Source organism: Aricia agestis, chromosome Z (genome assembly GCF_905147365.1).
Source record: "Aricia agestis chromosome Z, ilAriAges1.1, whole genome shotgun sequence".
Classification (NCBI taxonomy): Eukaryota; Metazoa; Arthropoda; class Insecta; order Lepidoptera; family Lycaenidae; genus Aricia; species Aricia agestis.
In genome coordinates this window covers 25,424,137-25,447,736 of record NC_056428.1, presented here as the reverse complement: position 1 = coordinate 25,447,736, position 23,600 = coordinate 25,424,137, and the positions used below count along the sequence as shown (strand labels likewise).

The window sequence follows — 23,600 nt, the reverse complement described above, 5'->3', positions numbered from 1 at the left end:
ATCGCCATCATGATTATCCACCAATTCCACTCTGGTTCAATGTGGAAAAGGGCATTATAGCCTCGATTCAAATAATCGGATTAACCCTTGTATGTGATAAAATCTATAATTTTATTTTATAATATTTATGGTTTCGGATAATGATGGAGGATGAAATCACGGCGCCCCTCTTGCCTTTTCACGGCGCACCAGTGCAGGGCGCTGCGGTGCACACTTTGGGAACCCCTGCTATAGGTGAAAGTATTGGCGATTCGCTTCATCAACTGCTATTGTGACCAGCAATTGTTGTAAAATAACTGTCGTGGTTCGTGACTGTGGTAGATAATATATCATAATAGCTATAGATAAATATTAAAATATTAAAAATTTACTTTTACCCTGGTTTTAAAACGTAGACGTACGCCCTTTCGATATCTTGATAGCGGCTCTACAAGATGGGCCAGCGCTGGGCGGTCGAATGGCGCATGCGATGGCCATGCAACGGTCGCAATGCCTCTACAATATGATGGCCGTGTTCAGTTGTGATCTAAACGTCGTTCAAGATGGACGTGTAAGCATCAGCCATTGCGGCAATGCGAAATGCATTCTTAATAATTTATGACTTCTCCAGATGACCCGGTGAACTTCGTATCACCTCCTATGAACCTTCCCCCCAATATGATCCTTCTCTTGAATTCGAAGAATAATTATTTCGAGACTAAAATTAAAATTATGGTTTATGGTAGTGATGGTGATGACTGATGACAATGATGAATGTAATAATAGCATATTAATATGCTTTCCGTTCTTAAAACAGCGCCGAAACTACCAAACTTGTATGTTTAAAAAGTCAGGAGTTATGTATATAATGTAAAAGCTTTAATAATTATTGTAAAGTTTCATTAAAATCCGTTCAGTAGTTTTCGAGTAAAAGAGTAATAAACATCCATACAAACTTTCGCCTTTATCATAATATTATTATAGTTTCATTCATTATGGGATCACGTACTCGTCATTTTTAAATAAATTCATAAATTGTAATACGAATTACGACGTCCTCACTCGACCACAGTCAGGTACCGACTGTCGTATCGCCAACGTGTAGAGGCGTATTATAACCGCCATCGCTGGCCCATCGTGATGGCCCACTGCGCTGGCCGATCGTGTAGAGCCGCAAATCGCAATGACACCTCGAATAGTACCTATTTAGAGAACCTTCGTCTCCAGTTGCAGGTTTTCCTGCCTGAGTCAGGCGTTGCTTTGCGGAAATCCATAGCTTAAAATTTTAGTAAGTACTTAATTATCATTTTTAACAATATCCCAAGAAATGTATCTCAACCTATAAACGTAAAGGAGTAAGTGTACGCATAGGCATGATGCGTTATAGCACAGCCCACACTGCCTATAATTATAAGATTATTATGTTACATACACTAATACATACACAATAATAATCACCACCACCATACAAGCAATAATGTTGATGAATTTGCTTTACTTATGCCCTTTTTTGCAAAGGAAAATGATTTGTGCATCCCCGGCGGATTGGGGACATCGGCCGGGGTATGTATCCCTGGACGTGAGATACCCACTAAAACCCCAACTTCGCTCCCCGTTACTTGTTTTGTGCCCTAAGAATAAACATTTAAATAGAATAGGGGGTTAGGGACATAATATTACCCGAGAAACTTTTTTGATCTCAATTTTCAAGGTCGACCCTCGTAGCATACTCGTACACACATCATACAGGGTGTAACAAAAATAAGTGATAATAACTTAGGGTGTGTACGTGTTCCTTGTAGAGAGTTCACTGTGATAGTAGCAGCGCTGAAAGACCATAATTTTTTTTAACTTTTGTATGGGGAAACTCGTGACGCTCGGGCCCTTGCCCATACAAAAGTTAACAATATTTTTCGTTTTTCAGCGCTGCTACTTTCACAGTGAATTTTCTACAAGGAACACGTACCCACCCTAAAGTATTATCACTTAATTTTGTTACACACTGTAAGTATATTCTGTGACATTAGGAAGTAACACATCAAATGCTGCTCTATCTCTAATCTCTATCTAGCATTGCTTGATTATAGTGCCGAATATTTTCTTCTGGCCTGATAGTCCAGTGCTGAATAATTGCTAGAGGATACTAATTGGATTCAAAATAATAATTGTTATTGTCCAATTGCGCAATGTTCGCAGTTTTGGTGGAAGTCCATTAACTTTTGAGGTAGACCGGCCGCTCGTGGAGGAAGTTCTGTGTTTACTGTTTGACAGATTTAGGACATCCCTCCGTATACGGCTGATGGAAAATCGCTGGTAGTTTTAGTGGGTAGCATGGGGTAGCTTTGTGCGCTAACCGACCGGGGCCACATACCCTCGAGGTGTTTCAGAACTGAGGCATATCCTCAACCCGGGGCACCTACCTAAAAAGGTTTTCCCCTGCGTCGTCAAAAAATATGTTCGTAGTGGGCCTAATTAGCAGTCATGACTCACTGCAAGCCATCAAGTAGGGCAATAAATGTAAATAGGTGTATTTACAATTATACTTTCTACTACCATCAGCAAATTCGAAGGCCTTGACGATACTGCAACAAAATATTCCTCAGCAGTCATAATTAAAACAAATGTACGGTCTAATTAAAATTAGTTTACCAACAACAGAGCACATATAATGCTTCAACGTTACAGTACAATCCTATTACAGTAATTCGATTAGTTAGAAATTATATTTTCCGTTACACAATCTTGTACAGGGCTCGAGGCAACACTAGTCTACTATTCCGGAGGAGAACCTTTCTGGAAGTCGGTGGAAAACTGCAAAATGCCCAAAGACGACCCAGAAACTGCTGGCTTGAAGCAGGAACTGAACGATCTCATCGCTAAATCGAAGGTAAAATACCTTAGCAAATTACAATTGCGCGAATTTTAATATGTTTGCTGGCGTTTTAATTGTAACTGCTTTCTTCTTGAGGCATATATTAATAATTATGCTTGCGCTATGATTTCTTACCAGTTTCCGAATAACTGCAGCTTGTTCATTCCCTCAAAGTAAATTGATAACTTTTATGTAGTCGATGGGACAAAAGCTGTTTATAATAGTTATCTTTACTATAATATTGATCTACTTACGTAACAAAATATTAATTTAGTATGAAAATTGAAACTGTAAGTTATATAATTATGTCATCTGCGCAGCTCTGCTCTGACGTAGATGGTTTTTACTGTGTTTTATACGGCTTCTATCAGTCAACATTTTGTTGTACTCGACAATATTATTTTACTATCTTCCAATTATATTATCTTAGGGCGTTCGCTGCGCCTGGGGCAGCCGTCCGCGAGGATGCTTGTTTCATGTCATCCCATAGAGCAGCGCTGCGTTAATCAGGTCAGCCGTCGCACGATTACGGCTGGTTTTATCGTTAGGGTTGATTCAGACCGCAACGCGACGCGTAGATGCATTTCTAAATATTTTGTATGGATTTGACAGATTTCAATTGCGTCAGACGTCTTGCGAATCTGTCAAATCAATACTAATTTAGAAATGCATCTACGCGTCGCGTTGCGGTCTGAATCAACCCTTAAAGCGTTTCGCAGCGCCGTTGGAGCGCGCGCGTTTGAAGCTGTGACAAACGTAATATGTATGGACGAACGGCGCTGCTCAAGCGTGCGACTTTAAAATATTAGGCTGGTTTTATAGTAGAGCGTTTCGCAGCGCCGTTGGAGCGCGCGCGTTCGAAGCTGTAACAAACGTATGGACGAACGGCGCTGCTCAAGCGCGCGGACTTTAAAACGCAACTACTACCCCCATACATATTCGAACGCGCGGCGCTCCAACGGCGCTGCGAAACGCTCTACTATAAAACCAGCCTTACTACTACGGCCCCCATACATCGTCGAACGCGCGGCGCGCGCGCACGGGGCGGGCGCCCGCGACGGGCAGCCGCGCCGGGCACACGCTCAACACAGCGAACACCCTTACTTTTCTATTACTCCCATAATAGCAAAAGCGAACTACGTAGGTAGAAGTTAGAACTACAACATACAAACCAACTTATAGCAATCATCAATATTTAGAAACTCATCGATAGTGGGGTACAGAATACAGATAAAATAACTTCAGGAATTTAATAAAGTGAGAAATTGATCAACCAAAACGATAAATTTGGTGTATCCACCCCGGGACAGTAAACATGTCCTTCCCTACATTGAATGTAGTGCATTCCCTACTTAACTCTTATCTGTGACTTTCCTAAAAATCAGTCGAGTATTTTCGAAGCAGCAGTAGACAACAACAACAACAACAATTACCAGGGCTGTTTTTATACCTAATCATAAATCACAGTTAGCAGAAGTACTTGAAATTAACGTTCTCCATCCTCAGGCTGAACAAGAAAAGGCAGCGGATTGCAAACTCGCTGAGAAATGTGGGGATTTGGCAGATGTACAGAAAATACGACTTGTCGTAAAGAAGACTCTGAAGGGTCACATAAATAAAGTAAACTCTGTCCACTATAGCGGTGATTCTAGGTAAGAACAATAGATATTGATGTAAATGACCCAATTTGTAAAACTCAACTAAAAGTTGCAAAAATTTTAAATCGGAACAGGACTATGGTCTATGACATAGCATTATTGACTGTTACTTTCGTTTAGAGGTTCAGTATTTTAGTCCAAAACTAAAACATTATTACGATATTTGTTATTAAGCCAAGAGCTACGAAACTCGAAAGGCAGCACTTGTTGCCCTCAACACGCGATCATCAATTTGAGTTCAATTTCTAATCATACGAGTACACATACCAATCTCAGTTTTAACAGTTCCGTATTTCTTGAATGTTGACAGGCACTGCGTGACTGGTTCCCTGGATGGAAAGCTCATTATTTGGGACACATGGAGCGGCAATAAGGTCCAGGTCATTGCTCTCCGCTCCGCTTGGGTTATGAGTGTTGCCTTTTCCCCGTCAGGAAATTTCGTTGGTAACTATATCGTTTAGTATTTAGTATTACACATTGGGTCACGGAACGGACAGAATCGTAGAGACGATGCCGTCCTTTGCAAGTTAAACACTTACTAGCTGTTTGACCGAGCTTTGCTCGGTATCCGATGAAAATGACATTTTCTAGAAATGATTCCTAGCTAGATCGATTTATAGCCCCCGAAACCCCCTATATACTAAATTTCATGAAAATCGTTGGAGCCGATTCCGAGATTACAAGAATTGCTCGTTTAAAGATATTTAAGCAAAGAACTGTTACAACATTATTTTCATACGTGGAGAAATCTTCAAACTTTTCCTGACCTGCGGCTCCATTATTCTTAAGAGATGGCCAAAAATTTGCTGTGAACTTTTAAGATATACTTTACTATTCAACTGCACATGGAATTAGAAGCCCAACTTACATCTATAATAACTATCTCCAATAAGTATATTAGCTCGGCCTCCCTAAAATAAAAATTGTTGCTTGCAGCATGTGGAGGTATGGACAACATGTGCACGGTGTATGACGTCAACAACCGAGATGCCACGGGTGCTGCTAAGATGGTGCGGGAACTGGCTGGCTACGAAGGCTTTCTGAGTAGCTGCAGATTCCTTGACGACACCCATATTGTCACTGGGTCAGGTGATATGAAAATGTACGTAACAGTATGGTACAGATTCATTATTATTAAATATGTTACTATTTTACTAAATGCTTCGTGCATGTTTCAAAAAGAATGTTTCAACTTTCAAGTAGTTGTCAAGGTGCCATACATAGTACAATGTAAACGATGACTACGATTACAGAAATTAATTATTAATTTCAGATGTGTCTGGGATTTAGCAGCCGGTAAAAGAGAAGTAGATTTTAATGCACACGCTGGAGATGTGGTTTCTATCTCGTTGTCTCCAGGTATCTCTTACTTTTTATTTTCTATATCTACTAAAAAATTAACATTAGCTTCAGAACTGACTCTACTAATTCTATGTGCTTTCAGACATGAACTCCTACGTGACTGGTTCCGTGGACAGGACATGTAAGCTGTGGGATGTGCGTGCAGAAAACGCAAAACAAACGTTTTTTGGACATGAGGCTGATGTGAACAGCGTTTGTGTAAGCAAATAATTTTTATAATTTTTCATGTATCTACATACTTTGCACGAAACGATTGTGTCTGTCTGTGAATGTTATAATTCTAAAATGCATCAGTTTAAAAAACACCTTTTTCCTTTAGCGTCAGCTACTTAAAAGAATTTTCTTTATAGTTCCACCCCAGTGGTCAGGCATTTGCTACTGCCTCCGAGGACAAGACTGCTCGTCTGTTCGACATACGAAGTGACCAGCAGATTGGACACTACACCCCTGTAGGAAATGGCGGATTTACTAGTTGCGGTTAGTCTTCTTTGTAGTACCTATACCTAGACTTAAACAGGCAGGTAGATAGCGGTATGCACTTAGCAAGCAAGCCTTCAACCGTATTAATGCTGGAAACGAGTTTTAGTTTAAACTTCTTAAATTTTTGATAGATAAGCAACGATCGTGAAATTTTGAGTACCTATTTACTTTAAAGAATATTTTTTCAGGTCTTTCCTCCAGTGGACGATACCTCTTAGCCGGCTCTGACGATAACACAATCCATTCCTGGGATACTCTGAAAGTCGCGCATACTGGTAAGTGGTAACATATTTTATAATAATGATGCAATAATATGCGTAAGATAAATAAATAGTAGTTACCGTATAAATATATAGTTACCTACCTAATTAACGATCATGAAATTTTCGTTTTAGGACAATTGAATGGACACGAAAATCGCGTCACCTCTATCTCTATAGCGCCAAGTGGTATTGCCTTAGCGAGTTGCTCCTGGGACCAGAGTGTCAAAGTCTGGGGATAAATGCCAAGTTCAAAATCAGAAGATAAGGATAGAAAAAATATTTTACTAGGACCCGTTTCAGAGTCTTCTAATAGCATCGTGATCGCTAGTCTCGTTCCAGTCACCTTATACCAAGAAAGAAAGTGACAATACTTGTGAATGTGCTACCAGATTTATGTCCGAATTCCCATACTTAACAGCTATCAGAAGATTGTGATACTGGGCAATGAAAAGAAATAAAAACTAATGTAAATGATAGAAAATATATCAAAGTTCAAACTTCAAACACACATAAGACTACTGAGAAAAATACAATTTCATTTGGCTAAAGGCTCAGTAGCTAGTGGTACCACATTTTTAATGAATTGTGAGGAAGAGCTAATTATATTATTATCAGTTGCTATTGTTGGTAAGAATATACCGAACCAACAATCTGGTTTGAACACTGAACATAGAAAAGCTATTTAAGCACCAGCTTAATTATAATACGTAATAGGCACTAATATTGTAATATAAATAAAATATACTTTCAAGATACTGTTGTAAGCTCATATTTATATTCATCAATAACTATATTTTAAGTAGGTAATCACAGCAATATAAATTATTATATTTATTTTTGTTGAAAAGGGAAGAAAAATTTTAAAAACTATTAAGGGAACCTTTCTAGAGCAAGTATTCCAATTCCTTAAGTAATTAAAAATGTAGCTAAGGAATATTTTTACTCTGGTGCAATATTAAATCATCTACGAAAATAATATTTTGACCACGACTGTATTAATTTTACGCAACTGAAACTGTTTTAGTTTTAATTAAAGAAATACTTAAAGGAAAATTGAGTTTTTATTACTTACTACATATTTGAATCTGTAATTTCTAGAACCTAGATAAAAATACCAGTTTGGAAAATTAACAGGGAACAAGAACACCTTGATTCCAGAAATTATTGAAACCATTTTTCTTACATTTGATTGATATCAAACCTATTTGTTTGCGATGTTGGTATAACAATATTTGTTTAATAATCTGAGACTTGTATCCTTTTGGGCAATCAAGTATCTGAAATTTATAAACAATCTGCTGAGTCAGCCCGGTTTCCATTCACTCCATTCGTTTCATTGATACGATGGTGAATAGTAGTAGTACGAGTAGTATTTTAAAGCAGTTACAAAAAAATTGGTATCCTTTTACTGTTGTTTCTTTGTTGTTCGTAATCTTCTATTCAGCAAACTTGCGCAAAGATGTTATCAAATCCCATTTCAATAGGGTTACTAAATCAATGCCATCACCAACACGTACTATTTCATATAATGCCAGGGAAATGAAGTATATTTTATTATGGACGAACCCAAAAAACACGCCTTTCAATTACTTCGGAGAAGGAAGAAACATTTTCTTGCGAAAAGGCTGCGCCTACACTAACTGCTATGTGACGAGTAACAGAAATTTTCTCGGAGACTATACAGAATTTGAGGTTATCGCATTTAATGGTCCAGAACTCAATGAGTACGTATACATGAATGATTTACCGAAGAGACGGTCTGAGCGACAGAAATACGTGTATGCTAACATCGAATCAGCGTCAATTTATCCGGTATGCTCCAAAATGTGGAACAACTATTTCAATTGGACGTGGACATACAAATTAGATTCGTCAGCAATTTGGGGTTACTTTATCATACGAGATCGTAACAACAGAATCGTTGGACCAAAATTGAATATGCATTGGATAAATCAAATTAAAATGGATCCAATCGACGATAACCTAAAGGTAAAATTTTCATTGAAATAATAAATTTCTGAATGCAAACATACAGACTGCCCTCATTCAAAGAAAAAGTCAACTCCCTACTTGAACAATCATCGAGGAAACACATATTTTTGTGAATATAACAAAATATGTGTTTGCTCGATTCAACGTACAGCCTACAAGGTTACATACAAATAGCCAGAAATTTTCTTTTATTTCAAAAATTATTTAAGGTGCTGCTATTATCTAAAACAACTCCAATCGCCTGGTTTGTTTCAAATTGCGATTCGGATAGTCGAAGAGAAATATACGTTAAACATATCCAGGCCAAGCTCAGTCATTATAATATAGAAATAGACATCTATGGAACTTGTGGGAACTTGCAATGTCCCAAGTCCATTACTGATAGATGTTTTAAAATGTTAGAGAAGAAATATTTCTTTTATTTGGCTTTTGAAAATTCTCTGAGCGAAGACTATGTAACAGAAAAGGTACTGAATGCAATGCAACATAACACAGTGCCTATTGTATTTGGAGGAGCAAACTACACAAGGTAAGTGGTGAATATTTTTTAAACAAAGGACGTACTCTTTATTTGGTATAAAACTATAAACATAACGCCTACTTAGGTAACCCTCGATGCAAAACTTTCAATTTTACACGTTTTAGATTTCTACCAAAGGGATCATACCTAGATGCCCTTAAAATGGGACCAAAGAAATTAGCTGAAGAAGTTCACCGAATACTGCACAGTATAGATTCCGAATATTTCAAATTTTTCCAGTGGAAGAAGTACTACTCATATCACAAAACAAACGAGAATCCAGATGGCGATGTTTACTGTAGATTTTGTGAAATGTTAAATGATAAGGCAAAGATGAACACGAAAACTGTATATCCACGTTTCAGTGACTGGTGGTCTTCTGAACAGAAGTGTCATGATAAAAGTAAATAACACCTACTGAAGCTTTTATTAGATACACTTCTTTATTGAAGACTAGCGGCCCGCCCCGGCTTCGCACGGGTGGACATTGATTTTTAAATATTTTTTTTTTCAATCTTTATTCCACCCGTGCGAAGCCGGGGCGGGCCGCTAGTAACTTATAAGACTCTAGTACATCACTTTGAGTCTATAATTTATAAAGCTTATAATATATGGAAAATTTTGGTAGTTTTTTTACACAATTAACATTAATGTTAATACGGTTCCCTTTTTTCTCACATTAAATAATTATAGGCTATAAGCCTATGTTCAGAAGAAATAGTGTAGATTTAAAAATCTGCATTAATTATACTTCCATCGGCATCGTGGGTATCGCAGACATCGTGGGTATAGCAGACACAATAGATCTTCAATAATTGTTATGCTGGCAGCCGGCTGCCGCTATTGGAGATTTATAGTTATAGAAATTAATTATAATAGCAATCAAAAATAATAGTCATTCAAAACGTAATGAATTAATGAAGCACTATAATATTATCCCATCAATGAAGCGGCACCCGGCTGTCGCATAATTATTATATTATAAATCTATTGTGTCTGCGATTCCCATGATCGAGGTAATAATAATTAATATTTACGTGGACTCTCCGGGCGAGCACACCCGCGCGGCGTGCCTTGACGACGCCCAATTCGCAACGTGCAGCAGAAATCGAAATATTTTAATTTCGCCATAACATTAAAACCAAACGTCCAATTTTAATCATTCAAAGACCAAATATTATCTACATAAACTGTACTTAGTAATTAAATAATTTATTTTGATAAGAATTAATGCCATGAGTAAAATAAAGGCGAAAAAAGTAACATTTCTGGTTGATTTTTTACACCTTGCGTCCGAAAATCCCAAATATCTTACGAAACCCTATTTTTTCCAAAATAAAATTTAGCCTATGTTCAGCAAAATTAAGGTAGGATTCCAATGGTAAAAGAATCTTTCAAATCGGTCCAGTAGTTTCGGAGCCTATTGAAGACAAACAAACAATCAAATCTTTCCTCTTTATAATCGTAGTGTAGATTATTAAGGATTAAGGAGTACATTATAAATTATAATATATTCGAGTTTAGTAGCTTACTAATTGAAAAAGGTACTTATTACCTACTCATACGTACTTTTCCCATAAGCTCAACTGTATTGTTTTGCTCTTAGATGCATTAACTCTTCAGAGCTAACTCTCTTTGTCCCCGTCTGGTTCCTCTGCAATCAGAGGGTTTTCACGAAGAGCAGGTTTCTCAATAACTCTCATTGGGGTTGCAATTGAACTTTATAACTTTTGTAAAAAATAGCATTTTATTAAATAAGATATACAATAACAAAACTGTTTTATTTACGTGCTCCAGACGATCTCCTTCTTGATAATTTTTTATTTATGCGTATAAGTAGTTTTAGCAATGAACGTGATTTCCGTCTAGACCTGAGTCGGTTTTTTTCCGATCCTCCACTGTCTGTTTTAGAATTTTTCTTTTCTCTTGATAACTTTAAATTTCTCTTCTGAAAGCAATTTTTTGGTTCAGCATTTAGATTGAGCTGCTCCAGTCGTTTTATTATATCTTCATTTTGCTTAACTAGGCAATCCATAGTATTCCTCACTTGTATTAAATCATTGCTTAGTTTTGGAATTTGGTATTTGTTGATAAGTTCAACCTTCTCTGTTAGGCTATTGATGGCTTCTTGTATATGGAGGGTATTAGCTTTTTTTAAAGCTAACTGGCAAGAACTGCACACCCATTGGTATTTTCGATCACCAGATTCCAAATCATTTCTTTTTGCTCCATTTACGCACTTGTGATGATACTTAGAGTTACACTTATTGCAACTAATGCTCTCTCTGTTGGTGAATACATTTTGACATTGGTAACATTGCATGGTGTAGCTGAAAAGAAAAAGTTTAAAGGATAAGATAAGTACTTAATTAAGTTTTGAAGTAACTAAACTCATACAAATCAATCAAGAATTAGATAAAAAATAAAATTAAAAAATCTTCTCCTAGTAGAACGAGATCTTATAAGGACGAGTGGCGACGCCTTGATAATTTGTCTGTAGCGATATCGATTTTTCTAAGCAATGACTAAAGCTAAGAAATTAATGTTCATTGCCAGTATTCATCATATTATTTCTTTTTGTCTTTGAATTACACATAGTCACGATTGGTCAACTTTTATAACACACAAAACCATTTCGTCGCTTACGGACTTTTTATTTCTTGCTGTTCCATTTCTTGTTTTCTATGAGAGACAGGGCAGGCCTCTTATAGAAAACAAGCAATCTAAAACATATCCAACACGGTTTTATGATTGCTCGTAAATTTACTTATAGTAGGTAAGTAGGTATAATTTCCGGAAACCATCTGATAAATCTAGTAATTGCTTTGATGGATTTCAAGATGATGATTCACATATTTTTTCTACACCTTATACCTACAATATATATTTTCTAGTGTATTGTAATAAGTAGTATTATGTTGTGGTTATTATTACCGTAAGCATTGAGACCAGAATCCATAACAATGCAAATACACTTTAATAACATATAATAAATTGGTAGGTAATTCTAAGAAATTGTTTTTTTTTAATTCAAGCAAATAAATAATTTGATGAAAAATTGACAGCTATTTTCATATGATGAATGACAACATACACACAGATCTATGACCAGTTGATAACCAGAGAGAAGTGCTCTTTGATAACCAGAGAGAAGTGCGAATCCTCCATTGACATAATATTATTAAATGTCTTTGGAATCCTCAGATGATAGGGACACAAATTATTGTGCTATTTATTATATTGCGGCAATAATTGCCCGGCAACACGAATGGACAAATCTGGAGCAATTAGTGGAGCAATATAGAGCAATTTCAATAAATTGCGGCAATTATTTCGGCGATATTGCTCCAGATATTTCATATCGCTCAATGTCGCCGATACGAATTGACGAATATCCGATGGGCTCGTATTATGACAGTATTGCCTAGTAACTAGTTGATGAAGTTGCGCTATATGGCTCAACTGTATTGCGATGTATTGCGCAATATTGATGCTTGTTGCGTGACGTGACGTGACGTCAAAGTTGACGAGAATTAACTGGAGTGGAGCAATTTTAGTTGAGCGTACCTTTAGCAGAATAGACATAATCTTACATCTTTAAACGAGCAATTCTGGTATATATATTACGCTCAAAGACCGAAATCGCTCAATGAGCGAAAAAATGGCTCAGAACGCGTTGTGGTCACAGTGAAACAGCCACGACGTGAAATTCGCGTCGTGGCTCTAATAAAAACGGCCACGACGCGACGCGTTCTGGCAATCACAAAAAGACCATAACGCGAAATTCGTGTCGTGGCTGATATGCTATTCGTTTTTCTTGATTTGTTCTTGATTGATTAATCGTCCACAGGTATGGAAAATTATATTTAAATTACCACGCGTACCTACTACAAAATATTTTTTCTTTTACTAAATCACTGTCCTCTGTTCCGTAGCTTTAGTATTAGCATCTGCCACCAGGTATTATCAAAAGCTCCTGCGAAAATGCTAAATCACTGCATAACGTGTTTATCATTATTATTTATAAAATATCCATAACCAGCGCCAGACAGACAGACAGTAATAATATTAGCATGGATATTAAGGAACCATGGATATTTTCAAATAATAATCAAAAACACGTTATGCAGTGATTTGGTAAAAGAAAAAAATATTTTGTAGTATGCGTGGTAATTTAATCTTCCATACCTATGGACAATTAATCAATCAAGAAGAAATCAAGAAAAACGAATAGCATAATATCACGACACGAATTTCGCGTTATGGTCTTTTTGTGATTGCCAGAACGCGTCGTGGCCGTTTTCATTAGAGCCACGACGCGAAATTCGCGTCGTGGCTGTTTCACTGTGACCACAACACGTTGTGAGCCATTTTTTCGCTCATTGAGCGATTTCGGTCTTTGAGCGTAACATATATATAAACCGCTACAGACAGACAGACAGACAGACCGTCTGTCTGTCCGTCTGTTTGTCTGTCGCGGTTTTTCTCAGAGACTATAGGTCATAGGACCTACAAAGCTGTAATTCGGCATGAGTGCACATCTTAATGTTGCCAACAAAATTGTATATAGAATCTTTCAAAAAAACGTTTTTTACAATACCTCCTCTACACATCAATGCGGGGGTGATTTTTTTTTCGCACCCACCACACCGTGTGCGGTTTGCTGAACTAGAAATGTGAAAAAGTGCACGGAAGTAGGAACTAAGAAGACTTCATAAGTTATTGAGTAATAGCCACTAGCATAAATTTAATATACCTAGCGGAATAGAGAAACAAAGGCCTGAGCAAGAGAGATGTCACTATCAGTAACACTGCGTGGTAAAAAGTAACGTGTGATACATGACAGCAGTTCTCTTTTTTTGACATCCAGTCAGCACGCGCCGCACGTTGACAATTTAAGAGCCCATATGACCCTAACTTGACTACATACTTTAACCTAGATCTCAAAATCTGCAAGGTCTAGAAAACTGATTTTTTGTCACAAGTAACTTCAGTTCATAAAGATTAAATGCTCAAAAAAAAAAAAAACGGGCAAAAGGCCCACCACACATTCCCACTACTGCAACTCCTGTGTCGCCAGGATCAACAGTGGTAACCAACCACGAAAACCATTTGTTATGATCTCAGGGATGCAATTTCCCTCCCCAAGCAAAGCGGGAGACAGCCAAATTGTAATGACATTGATGTCCGAACAAAGGGGGAAGCACCACGGGAAAAAAATTTTCGTTATACTTTATACAATGCCTACTTCATAAAAAAAATAATGACATTTATTTATAATGGCAAACTTGTGTTCGATTGTTTCCAATAGTATTTATGGCAAAAACGTTTGAAAGCACGGAAATTCCTTGCGCTGCCTACGAGGTCATCGTAATATACGACTCCAGAGACACATTGGAGGCTGTTTAACAGATCGTTTCTTTCCTCATGCCAGAGACCGCACTCCCAGAGTACGTGATGAGCAGTTTGTTCTTGCGGGCTGTCTTCGGTCGAGCACTCGCAAAAAGGAGATGGAACTAACTTAAATCCATGAAGTTTAGCTTTAAAATTACCGTGACCAGTTAGGAATTGTGCGACGCAATGATCTATTTCTATCCAATGCATGGCGAGTCGTTCACGAACCGAAGGAAAGAAATTGTACAGGTGACGACCTTTGATCGAGTTATCCCACCGTTCCTGCCACTCGGATATAAGATTTTGTAGTGTAAAGTCTAGTGGTTCAAATAGTCTATTCACTTTATTTCTGTCTCTCATAGTTAAGAAAGCAGGGTTCGTAATTTTTTTTATTTTTGTAATATAAGACAGCTCGGCGCTGTATTTCTAAGTCTACAGGTAAAACACACGACAGGACAGGAAGTGCTTCAGTACTGACCGTTCTATATGCCTTACATAGGAATATTAATGCGAGACGTTGGCTTTGTAAAAGTTTACGCCGGGCTGCGCCAATCGTAGCCCTATCTGCCCAGACCGGTGAGCCGTAGCATATTCTGCCTAAGTACGTGGCTGTATATATAGTTTTTAACGTTTTGAACGATAGACCCCATATAGATGTCGATATTTTAGTAAAACTATAGAAATATATTTTTGCTTTCTCACCCGTTTGTATGATATGTTCTAAGAATGTGATAACATAGTAACTTTTTACGTTTGACATTTGTTTCGATAAGTTTAATGCGAGGGGTTAATATAAGAGAGCCTTTTAAAAGAATTTGATAAGTTCTGTGTGCCGCAAATTCCAAACGATTTCTGTGACCCCAACTTGCAATTACGCTTAGGCACTTGTTAGCTTTGTTCTCTATTTCAGTTCGCGCGTTATCAGGTGAGCTCTTAATCTCATAGAAATTATGTTCAATCCTGCTTGTGTACTTTTTAATTTCGGTTTATAATTATAAATATATAATTTAATTTCGGTTTCGTTTTACACCTCGAAATTGTTGCTCTATTCCACTAGGTATATTAACTTTATGAGTAATAGTCGACCAACTAAAAAAATGTATTCGTAGAAGTACTCGTTTTCGTTCAAAATTCTTTGAACGTAACTGAGAATATGATATTGTTAGTATTGTACAACACGTTATAAATGTGCATTCATTAACCATACAAAGAATATGAAAAATTAGCGGTACTATCTAGTATCTACGGAGCCCTATGTTGCGCGTGGCACGATACGCACTTGGCCGGTTTTTTCGTAAAAAGGGTTAAGTATAACATTTTTCACTCGCTTATTAATATTATGATAATGATAATATAAGTCGACAACGAAACTGTTAAAATGATTTACTAGAGATACTTAATTAAAGACATTAAAACAGGTAAGTACCTAACTACACATACCATAGTTAAGTTTTGAACATCAATGTAGAATTCAAATTAAATATTATGTTAAGATGCTTCCTCACCGGGAGCATTCGCTTGTAATGTAACGTTACAGAGTCAAGCATTACATCAGTGCGGGAGTAAAACCGAACATTACAATGCGCACCTTGTAATGATACAATGTGTAATATCATGATACAACTTGTAACATCAATACTACGGTCTACGAGTATGTGACAGTGAAGTCAACTTGCTTGCTCAAAGACGAATCTATAATGTTACGTTACACGCGAATGCTCCCTGTGAGGGAGCACTTTATGGGTCCAAAAAATTAACCAAGTATTATTAATTTATAATATAAAAATAAATAAATAAATAAATAAGTACTAGCCGTTCCGCGCGGCTTCGCCTGCTAAAATTAGGAATTTCACAGACAAAATATTAGTCTATGATCCTTCACGTGGTTTTCCTTTTATCTGTGCTAAATAAATTGCTCCTAAAGTATAAGTATTTCGTGAGATATTAAGCCCTATCAAATAATTTTCCCCGTTTTTTTCCACATTTTCCTCGCTCCTATTAGTTTTAGCCCCAATTTCACCAACGACTGTTAAAGTTAACGCTCGAATTAGTATCACGTTACCTCTTTCGTTTTTTCTTATGAATGAAAGAGAAGACTTGACATTTTAACAAGCTGTTAGCACTAACAGACGTTGGTGAAATTGGGGCTTAGCGTGATAACTGAAAATATATAGCCTTTCTCGATAAATGAGCTATCTAACAATGAAATAATTTTTCAAATCGTACCAGTGGTTCCCGAGATTAGCACGATGAAACAAACAAACACACTCTTCAGCTTTATAATATTTTATTAAATAGTATAGATTGATTTATCTTCCCCTCTTTAAGTAATAAAATATGTGTCTGTCACCCAAATAAAACCAAATACTTACATAAGTACATTACGCTAGTATTAAAAGTTAAAACCGATTTCTGGCAGTGCATGTTCAGCTTTAGATTTAAGTTGATCTTTGACTTTTAACTGCGCAATATCAGACAGTGGACGTTCGATAAACAAGCGGCGAATAATGTGAAATGTTTATACCTACAGATATATATACCTACCACCTAGTGTATACCTGCAGATCTTAAAATATATTTTACTTTTAGGCAAGCATTAAAAAATGTGGATCCCCAAAGATGACCCTGTAGTACACCATTCCAGTCTACTTCAATTTCAACATACCTAATATTATTAATTATTATGCCTTACAATGTGATTACAACTCAGTAGTGATCTGAAAAAATATTTCTAAGGATGAACGTTCATTTGCGTTGGATTGCTTGATCTGTGGCACAGAAACTTGTTTCATATGGGGATAATTATTATAATTATGCTTATGTTTGCTTTCTAAGAAACCAGTTTATACGCATTGCAACGTACCTAATCGAAAATCGCGAAAATGAGTAGCCGCTCCAAAAGGCAAAAACTGTAGGTGTACTATCAAGGGCCTGTAGGGGAATTGTGCATAAGATGACATAGGTACTTTTTGTTTGAAGGTAAATATTTTAAATAAAATAAGTCATATGAGATCAGGAACTTAGTACTTACTTTTATAAATAAACGAGCTTTTGCCCGCGGCTTCGCTCTCGTTAAGAAGTATTATTATATACAAACTTTCATCCCCTATTTGAACCCCTTAGGGTTAGAATTTATCAAAATCCTTTCTTAGCGGACGCCTACGTTATAACATCTACCTGCATGCCAAATTTCAGCCCGATCCGTCCAGCGATTTGGGCTGTGCGTTGATAGATCACTATGTCAATCAGTCAGTCACCTTTGAGTTTTATATATATATATATATATATATATATATATATATATATATATTTCCACCCCGGAGTTGATATTACGTCCTACATGGCGGTTTTTACCGATGATATTGCGTCCGACTGACTTGTTGCATCCTGTATACGGACGCAAGATTGACCATCTCTCAAATTCAGCCAGAAGTAGTGTTAAGGTTAGTACAATGGCTGGGTGAAATATTGGCATGGACGTTGTTTTGTCACCGGAGTGCTTTTCGGCGTATTTCTTAGTTCCGCTATTTGGCGCGCGAATTTTGGAGGTCGCTACTGTGCGCCGTATATCGGTGGCGTATATTCGATACTTTGTTTACGTATAACACGCCGATAATGTGGATTCCTGTATATAATAAAGTTTTTATCAATTCTAATGTGTGATTTAATTACGTCCCACAAAACGACATCGTCCCAGAGGAGACGCGGGGGTGACAGAGGCGAGGGGGCGGAGTTCGCACGCGACATGCAAGGGCATGTTTTTGTTTATATTTTTTGCCGGCCAGCGCGGACGTAATGACGCTTGTGGTATAAATATTATGTAGTGGGGCGAATATTTGAGAGAGACTAAATTCATGTCTTCAAAGTTGGGTTCACAATGCCTTCGTAAATTTGATGTAACATTACACATTTCAATATCTAATTAACTTACAAAAATGCTGCTAAAACTATTTGAAAGTAGAGTTAATATTTTAAAAGTTATTATAAAAAAAAAGTACCAAATTATGAAATTTTTGAGTGTCGTTTCGATACTGCCGCTTACAATTTATTATTTATAAAAAAAATGAGCTAGAAAGGATTAAAAATTTAATGTTAATTTGAAGATAAAGAAGAGAAGAATCCGATACCAACAAATAACACATCAACTTACATTAAATAACTAAAAATTATATTTTTAAAATGTTCATAAAATTCGCGTCATTGTCCTGCGCATTGTTTGTTTTGAATGCCTTGCCGATATACTCAACGTGACGGGGTTGAAACCTATTTTGCGATAAAATCTGCTGGCTCACTTTATTTGATCGCAGTGCTTTGGTGTGGATAGAGCTCTTCGTTTTATGCTCTCTCTCTCTCTCTGAAATACGTTCTACAAAAATTTCCAAATAAGACGTCATTTACATTTCTCGATGTGTGCCAACATTTGTCTGTTTTTCACTACTTTTTTATACCAAGTTATAAAGGCCCGCAACATTTCTAAGTTCTTAATAATTTTCTTTATATCAATACTTAATTATAAACGAATTTAGTGAATTCCTCATTTTCCTGAACGTCTTTTTCCTGAATAGCCCTAAAAACATAATGACGATCATTCAGAATAATGATCAAATCTGTAACTGTATTTCAGGAAAACAGGAACAAATATATCGAATCGATGCAATGTCGATATTACAATTAGGTAGTTATTTGACACATTTTCGAAAAATAGTAGTAGAATAGTAAGAAAAGTAGTAAAAATGTTATCTACACTTCAATATTATAAAGCAGGAGAGGTTGTTTGTTTGTTTGAACGCGTTAATCTCAGGAACTACTAGTCCGATTAAAAAAATTCTTTCAGTGTTAGATAGCCCATTTATCGAGGAAGGCTATAAGCAATATTTTATCACGCTAAGAATAATAGGAGCGAAGAAATAGAGGAAAATGTGGAAAAAACGAAGGGAAATTATTTGAAAGGGCTTATTTGAACGCGCTTATCTCAGGAACTACTGGTCCGATTTGAAAAATTCTTTCAGTGTTAGATTGTCGTGTCAATGGTTGTCGTGATTGATGTAGATCGTTTTTTTTTAAAAGAAGTGATTTTAAAAACTATTTTAAAGACAAAATAAAATGGCCTTGGCCGTCAACCCATTTTGTAATACAAAAAAAAATGTTTTAATTGTGGTGCAACGACCAAGAATAATATCAATATTATTACAAATCATTTTGTTCTACCTATGAAACTAAAGAACATAAAATCGCTTTATAAATCTTCAATTTTCTGGTGCAACATATTTATTTACAAATAAATATGCAATTTACGATCATTATCCTGACGTCCAGTGTCCTGTTTGTTGTTGAACTGTTTATATACTTACCTGTCTAAAAGTATTTTGGACCGATTGTATTAACTACTATGTCCCTACCTACATACCTACGTATATGATTTTCTTTGATAAGTACTTACCTATTGTATATTTTAAACAAAAGCCCATCAGTGACTGAGTTTAGACTGCGAATTGGGTTGGGACTAATGTATTTTTAAATATCTATACTTACTAATATTGTAGAGACGAAATATTTAATCGTTTGCTTATTACTATTTAACTTACGAGTTACGAGACTACTGAACCAATTTAAATAATTCTTTCGCTATTAGAAAGCCACGGTAATGAGAAAATAGCCCAAACAAGTGCATCGAAACTCAACGTCAAGTGGTTACCGGGTCATGGGCTAGGTACAGTGTTCTGAGTTTTTTTTTTTTAATCTTGACTTTCTTCATTCATAAATCGACACCCTTGACAAGATTTATAGTAACTGTGATGGCATACTTATAATAATAATAATGTACTTTTATTCAGCTCGATAACATAAAAACCTTAATCTAGACAATTACAACATGCAAACTATTTTATTTTCAATGGTTTTTTATATTAGAATGTTAAGATCGCAACCGGCAGCTTAGCTAGGTTACAGTATAACCTGTATTAAAGCCACCGGACCCTTTCCCAACTACTGATCGCATATCGCTGATTTTACATTTCAGGCAATTAAAATTAGATTACAAATCAAATCAATGTTTAAAATGAATCAAACTTGATACAATAAACGGGGGCGGTGGTTACTCGCGTCCGTAGGAATTACCTTTTACTACCCTACACGTGTCCCCCGGGTGGTGCTAAACGAGTAACAACGCCGAGTCTCAGGCGGCGGATATGATAACCTGACTCCTAGGCAGTAGTGGCCTTGAGGACTAAATACCCTCAAAAAGTCTAGCGCGGAAAGCAACGGGAAACTACCGCGACTATAATCCTAAGAAAACCACCATGATTAAGAACGCCACCAGAGATAATATGATGTCATGCGACCCGACTAACGCTCGGCGCCAGCTTGGTTCCGGGCCGACTGGTGTGAAATTGGCTACCGGCTGCAGGTCAGTTAACCAGCAGGCTGCTTGCAGAAACTCTGCTACTGTTGGAAACATAACATCTTACTCTAGCAAACTAACACCCAAGGGAAGGGCAATAACAATAGGAACCTGGAATGTCCGTGGACTTTTAAGGCCAGGAAAAATCGAAGTTGTTGAAGCGGAGATGGAGCGCTATAATCTGGCTATACTAGGATTGAGTGAGACCCATGTCAAAGATAACGGATACCACATCACACCTGAAGGAAATATGGTAATCTACTCTGACAGGCAAGACAATAGTTTTAGTGGTGTGGGCTTCATAGTTGCTAGCTGGCTACGAGACAAGGTATTGGGGTATAATACCATCAACAATAGAATTTTATCCTTAAAAATTTCAGCCCATCCACACCCAATTAACTTTGTACAGGTCTATGCGCCGACCACTGCAGCCACCGAAGAAGAGATGGAGGAATTTTACCACGAGCTAGAATTAACCTGCAAAGCGTTACCAAAGAAGGAATGTACTATCATCCTGGGAGACTTTGGTGCTAAGATAGGGCACACTGATAATGATCAACACCTAAGGAATGTTATTGGGGAATACGGCTTAGGAGCCCGCAACAGTCGAGGTGATATGTTGTTAGAGTTTTGCATTGAAAAAGGACTATTCGTAACTAACACGGCATATAAACAACATCCAAGACGCTTATGGACATGGCGATCGCCAACATGTCATAAAAATCAGATTGACTTCATATTAATCAGCAGCAGATGGAAGTCGTGCATAATTCTCTCAAAGACTTTTCCGGGTGCAGATTGTGGCAGCGACCATCAGCTGTTAATAGCTCAATACAGAGTCCGCCTCAAAGTAGTTTCAAAGCCTCCACCATCCAAAAATATGCTTCTAACACAAGAAGCGAAAGCTTTTGAGGACACACTACAAACTCGACTGGACAGTGAAACGTATTGCCCATTTGACTCAGCCAATACATCATGGAATCAGCTTAAGGCCGCATTAGAAGAGACAACTAGAACAATCACAAATGGACGGAAAGTAAAACACCCTAGATCTGAGTGGATGACCACTTGGGAGGCAATCGCACAAAGAAAGGCTCTAAAGACTGGAGGAATTCGTTCAAAGGAAGAACAACAGCGATACTCTGAACTTGACTCACTAGTACAGCGTCTCTGTAGACATGACAAGAATGCATATATCAATTCCATATGTAGAGATATACAAACACACTCTGATACCCTACATCCAAGAGACATGTTCCAAAAGGTAAAAATTCTCACACGGGAACGAAAATCAAAATCTTGGAACATAGAAGATGAAAAGGGTAACCTGATTTTAGACAAGAACCAAGTGATGACAAGATGGAGGAACTACTGCCAAGACCTGTACAAATATGACGCTGATGAACCTGACACTAGATTAGATTTTACATATAAAGAACCCGACATCGTTCTCCATGAAGTAAAAGCAGCTATAAATAAGCTCAAAACAAAAGCTTGCGGTGGAGATGCTATACAGGCACAAGTGCTTAAGAGCTTGGGTAAGTCTGGAATCAGAGTAATGCATTCAATATGTCTTAAAGTATGGAGAACAGGACAGTGGCCAGACGATTGGACAGAATCTCTCGTGATACCACTACATAAGAAAGGGTCGACTAAAAAGTGTGGAAATTATCGGACCATCTCACTAATTTCACACGCCAGTAAGATTCTTCTCCATGTTATAAACAACAGATTGGCACACTATATAACTAGACAGATATCCAAAGAGCAGGCGGGATTTGTAAAGGGCAGGGGTACCCGAGAACAAATCCTAAACATCCGTCAGCTGATAGAAAAGAGCAGAGAATTCAATGTCCCAATAGTACTCTGTTTTGTGGATTACGCTAAGGCCTTTGACTGCATCGTCTGGTCCAAAATGCTGGAGGTGATGAGAGAGTTGGGCGTCCCCGATCATCTCATATTTTTGGTACAAAACCTCTATCTGGAAGGTCGATCAAGGGTGCGATTAGACAATGATCTGTCAGAGCCGTTTGCTACAGAGCGTGGTGTCAGACAGGGTTGCATCCTCTCTCCACAGCTGTTCAACCTCGTAGGCGAAAAATGCGTCGAGTGTTGGAAGATTGGGAGGATGGTATTAAAATTAACGGATACCTTCTCAATAACCTAAGGTTCGCTGACGACACCACGCTTATAAGTACTTGCGAAGTGAAACTTGCTGAACTTCTAGCGCGGCTCGAAAAGATTAGTCGAGACTTTGGCCTCCAAATCAATCGCAATAAAACCAAACTGATGTACGTCGATAAGCTGAACCAAATACAAAAGACATCCTTACTACAAGATCTTCAACCCGTAGAGGAGTTTGTCTACCTGGGATCGTTGATTAGCAACAATGGTAACTGCGAGAGGGAGGTTGTCCGACGGGCTCAGATGGCTAAATCTGCGGTTGGGCGCTTAGAAAAGATATGGAAGAATAAGAACATCTATCGTAGCACAAAAATAACACTAATGCGTTCCCTAATCTTTTCAATATTTTTATATGCCTCCGAGACATGGACACTAAAAGCACGTACTCGAGCTAAGATTGACGCTTTTGAAATGTGGTGCTGGCGTAAAATGCTCGGCATCCCTTGGACCGCACACCGGACCAACACGTCTATACTTCAGCAACTCAAAATTACCA

General features: G+C 37.4%; 3 protein-coding genes across 4 annotated transcripts; 2 read left to right on the top strand and 1 right to left on the bottom strand.

The window, feature by feature from the left end:
- The first annotated feature begins 2,726 nt into the window (after nt 1–2,726).
- On the top strand, nt 2,727–15,950 carry LOC121739367 (guanine nucleotide-binding protein subunit beta-2). Of its 2 annotated transcripts, XR_006037433.1 has the most exons (10): nt 2,727–2,866; nt 4,358–4,503; nt 4,820–4,953; nt 5,446–5,611; nt 5,783–5,868; nt 5,954–6,069; nt 6,222–6,348; nt 6,540–6,626; nt 6,747–7,321; nt 15,939–15,950. XR_006037433.1 is itself a non-coding variant. In XM_042131808.1 (9 exons), exons 1-9 carry the CDS (start codon nt 2,798–2,800, stop codon nt 6,851–6,853), a joined length of 1,038 nt encoding a protein of 345 aa, XP_041987742.1. In that variant the 5' UTR covers nt 2,727–2,797; the 3' UTR covers nt 6,854–7,662. The 2 variants fall into 2 exon arrangements, 1 of the variants encoding a protein (XP_041987742.1); XM_042131808.1 differs by lacking the exon at nt 15,939–15,950 and having other exon boundaries at nt 6,747–7,662.
- LOC121739374 (alpha-(1,3)-fucosyltransferase C-like) lies at nt 7,855–9,572 on the top strand. Its single transcript, XM_042131816.1, has 3 exons — nt 7,855–8,603; nt 8,816–9,135; nt 9,252–9,572. Exons 1-3 carry the CDS (start codon nt 7,959–7,961, stop codon nt 9,535–9,537), a joined length of 1,251 nt encoding a protein of 416 aa, XP_041987750.1. The 5' UTR covers nt 7,855–7,958; the 3' UTR covers nt 9,538–9,572.
- Nucleotides 10,907–12,128, bottom strand: LOC121739372. The gene is made up of 2 exons (XM_042131814.1): nt 12,061–12,128; nt 10,907–11,456 (listed from the first exon to the last, which is right to left on the bottom strand). Exon 2 carries the CDS (start codon nt 11,447–11,449, stop codon nt 10,907–10,909), a length of 543 nt encoding a protein of 180 aa, XP_041987748.1. The 5' UTR covers nt 11,450–11,456; nt 12,061–12,128.
- Nucleotides 15,951–23,600: the final 7,650 nt, after the last annotated feature.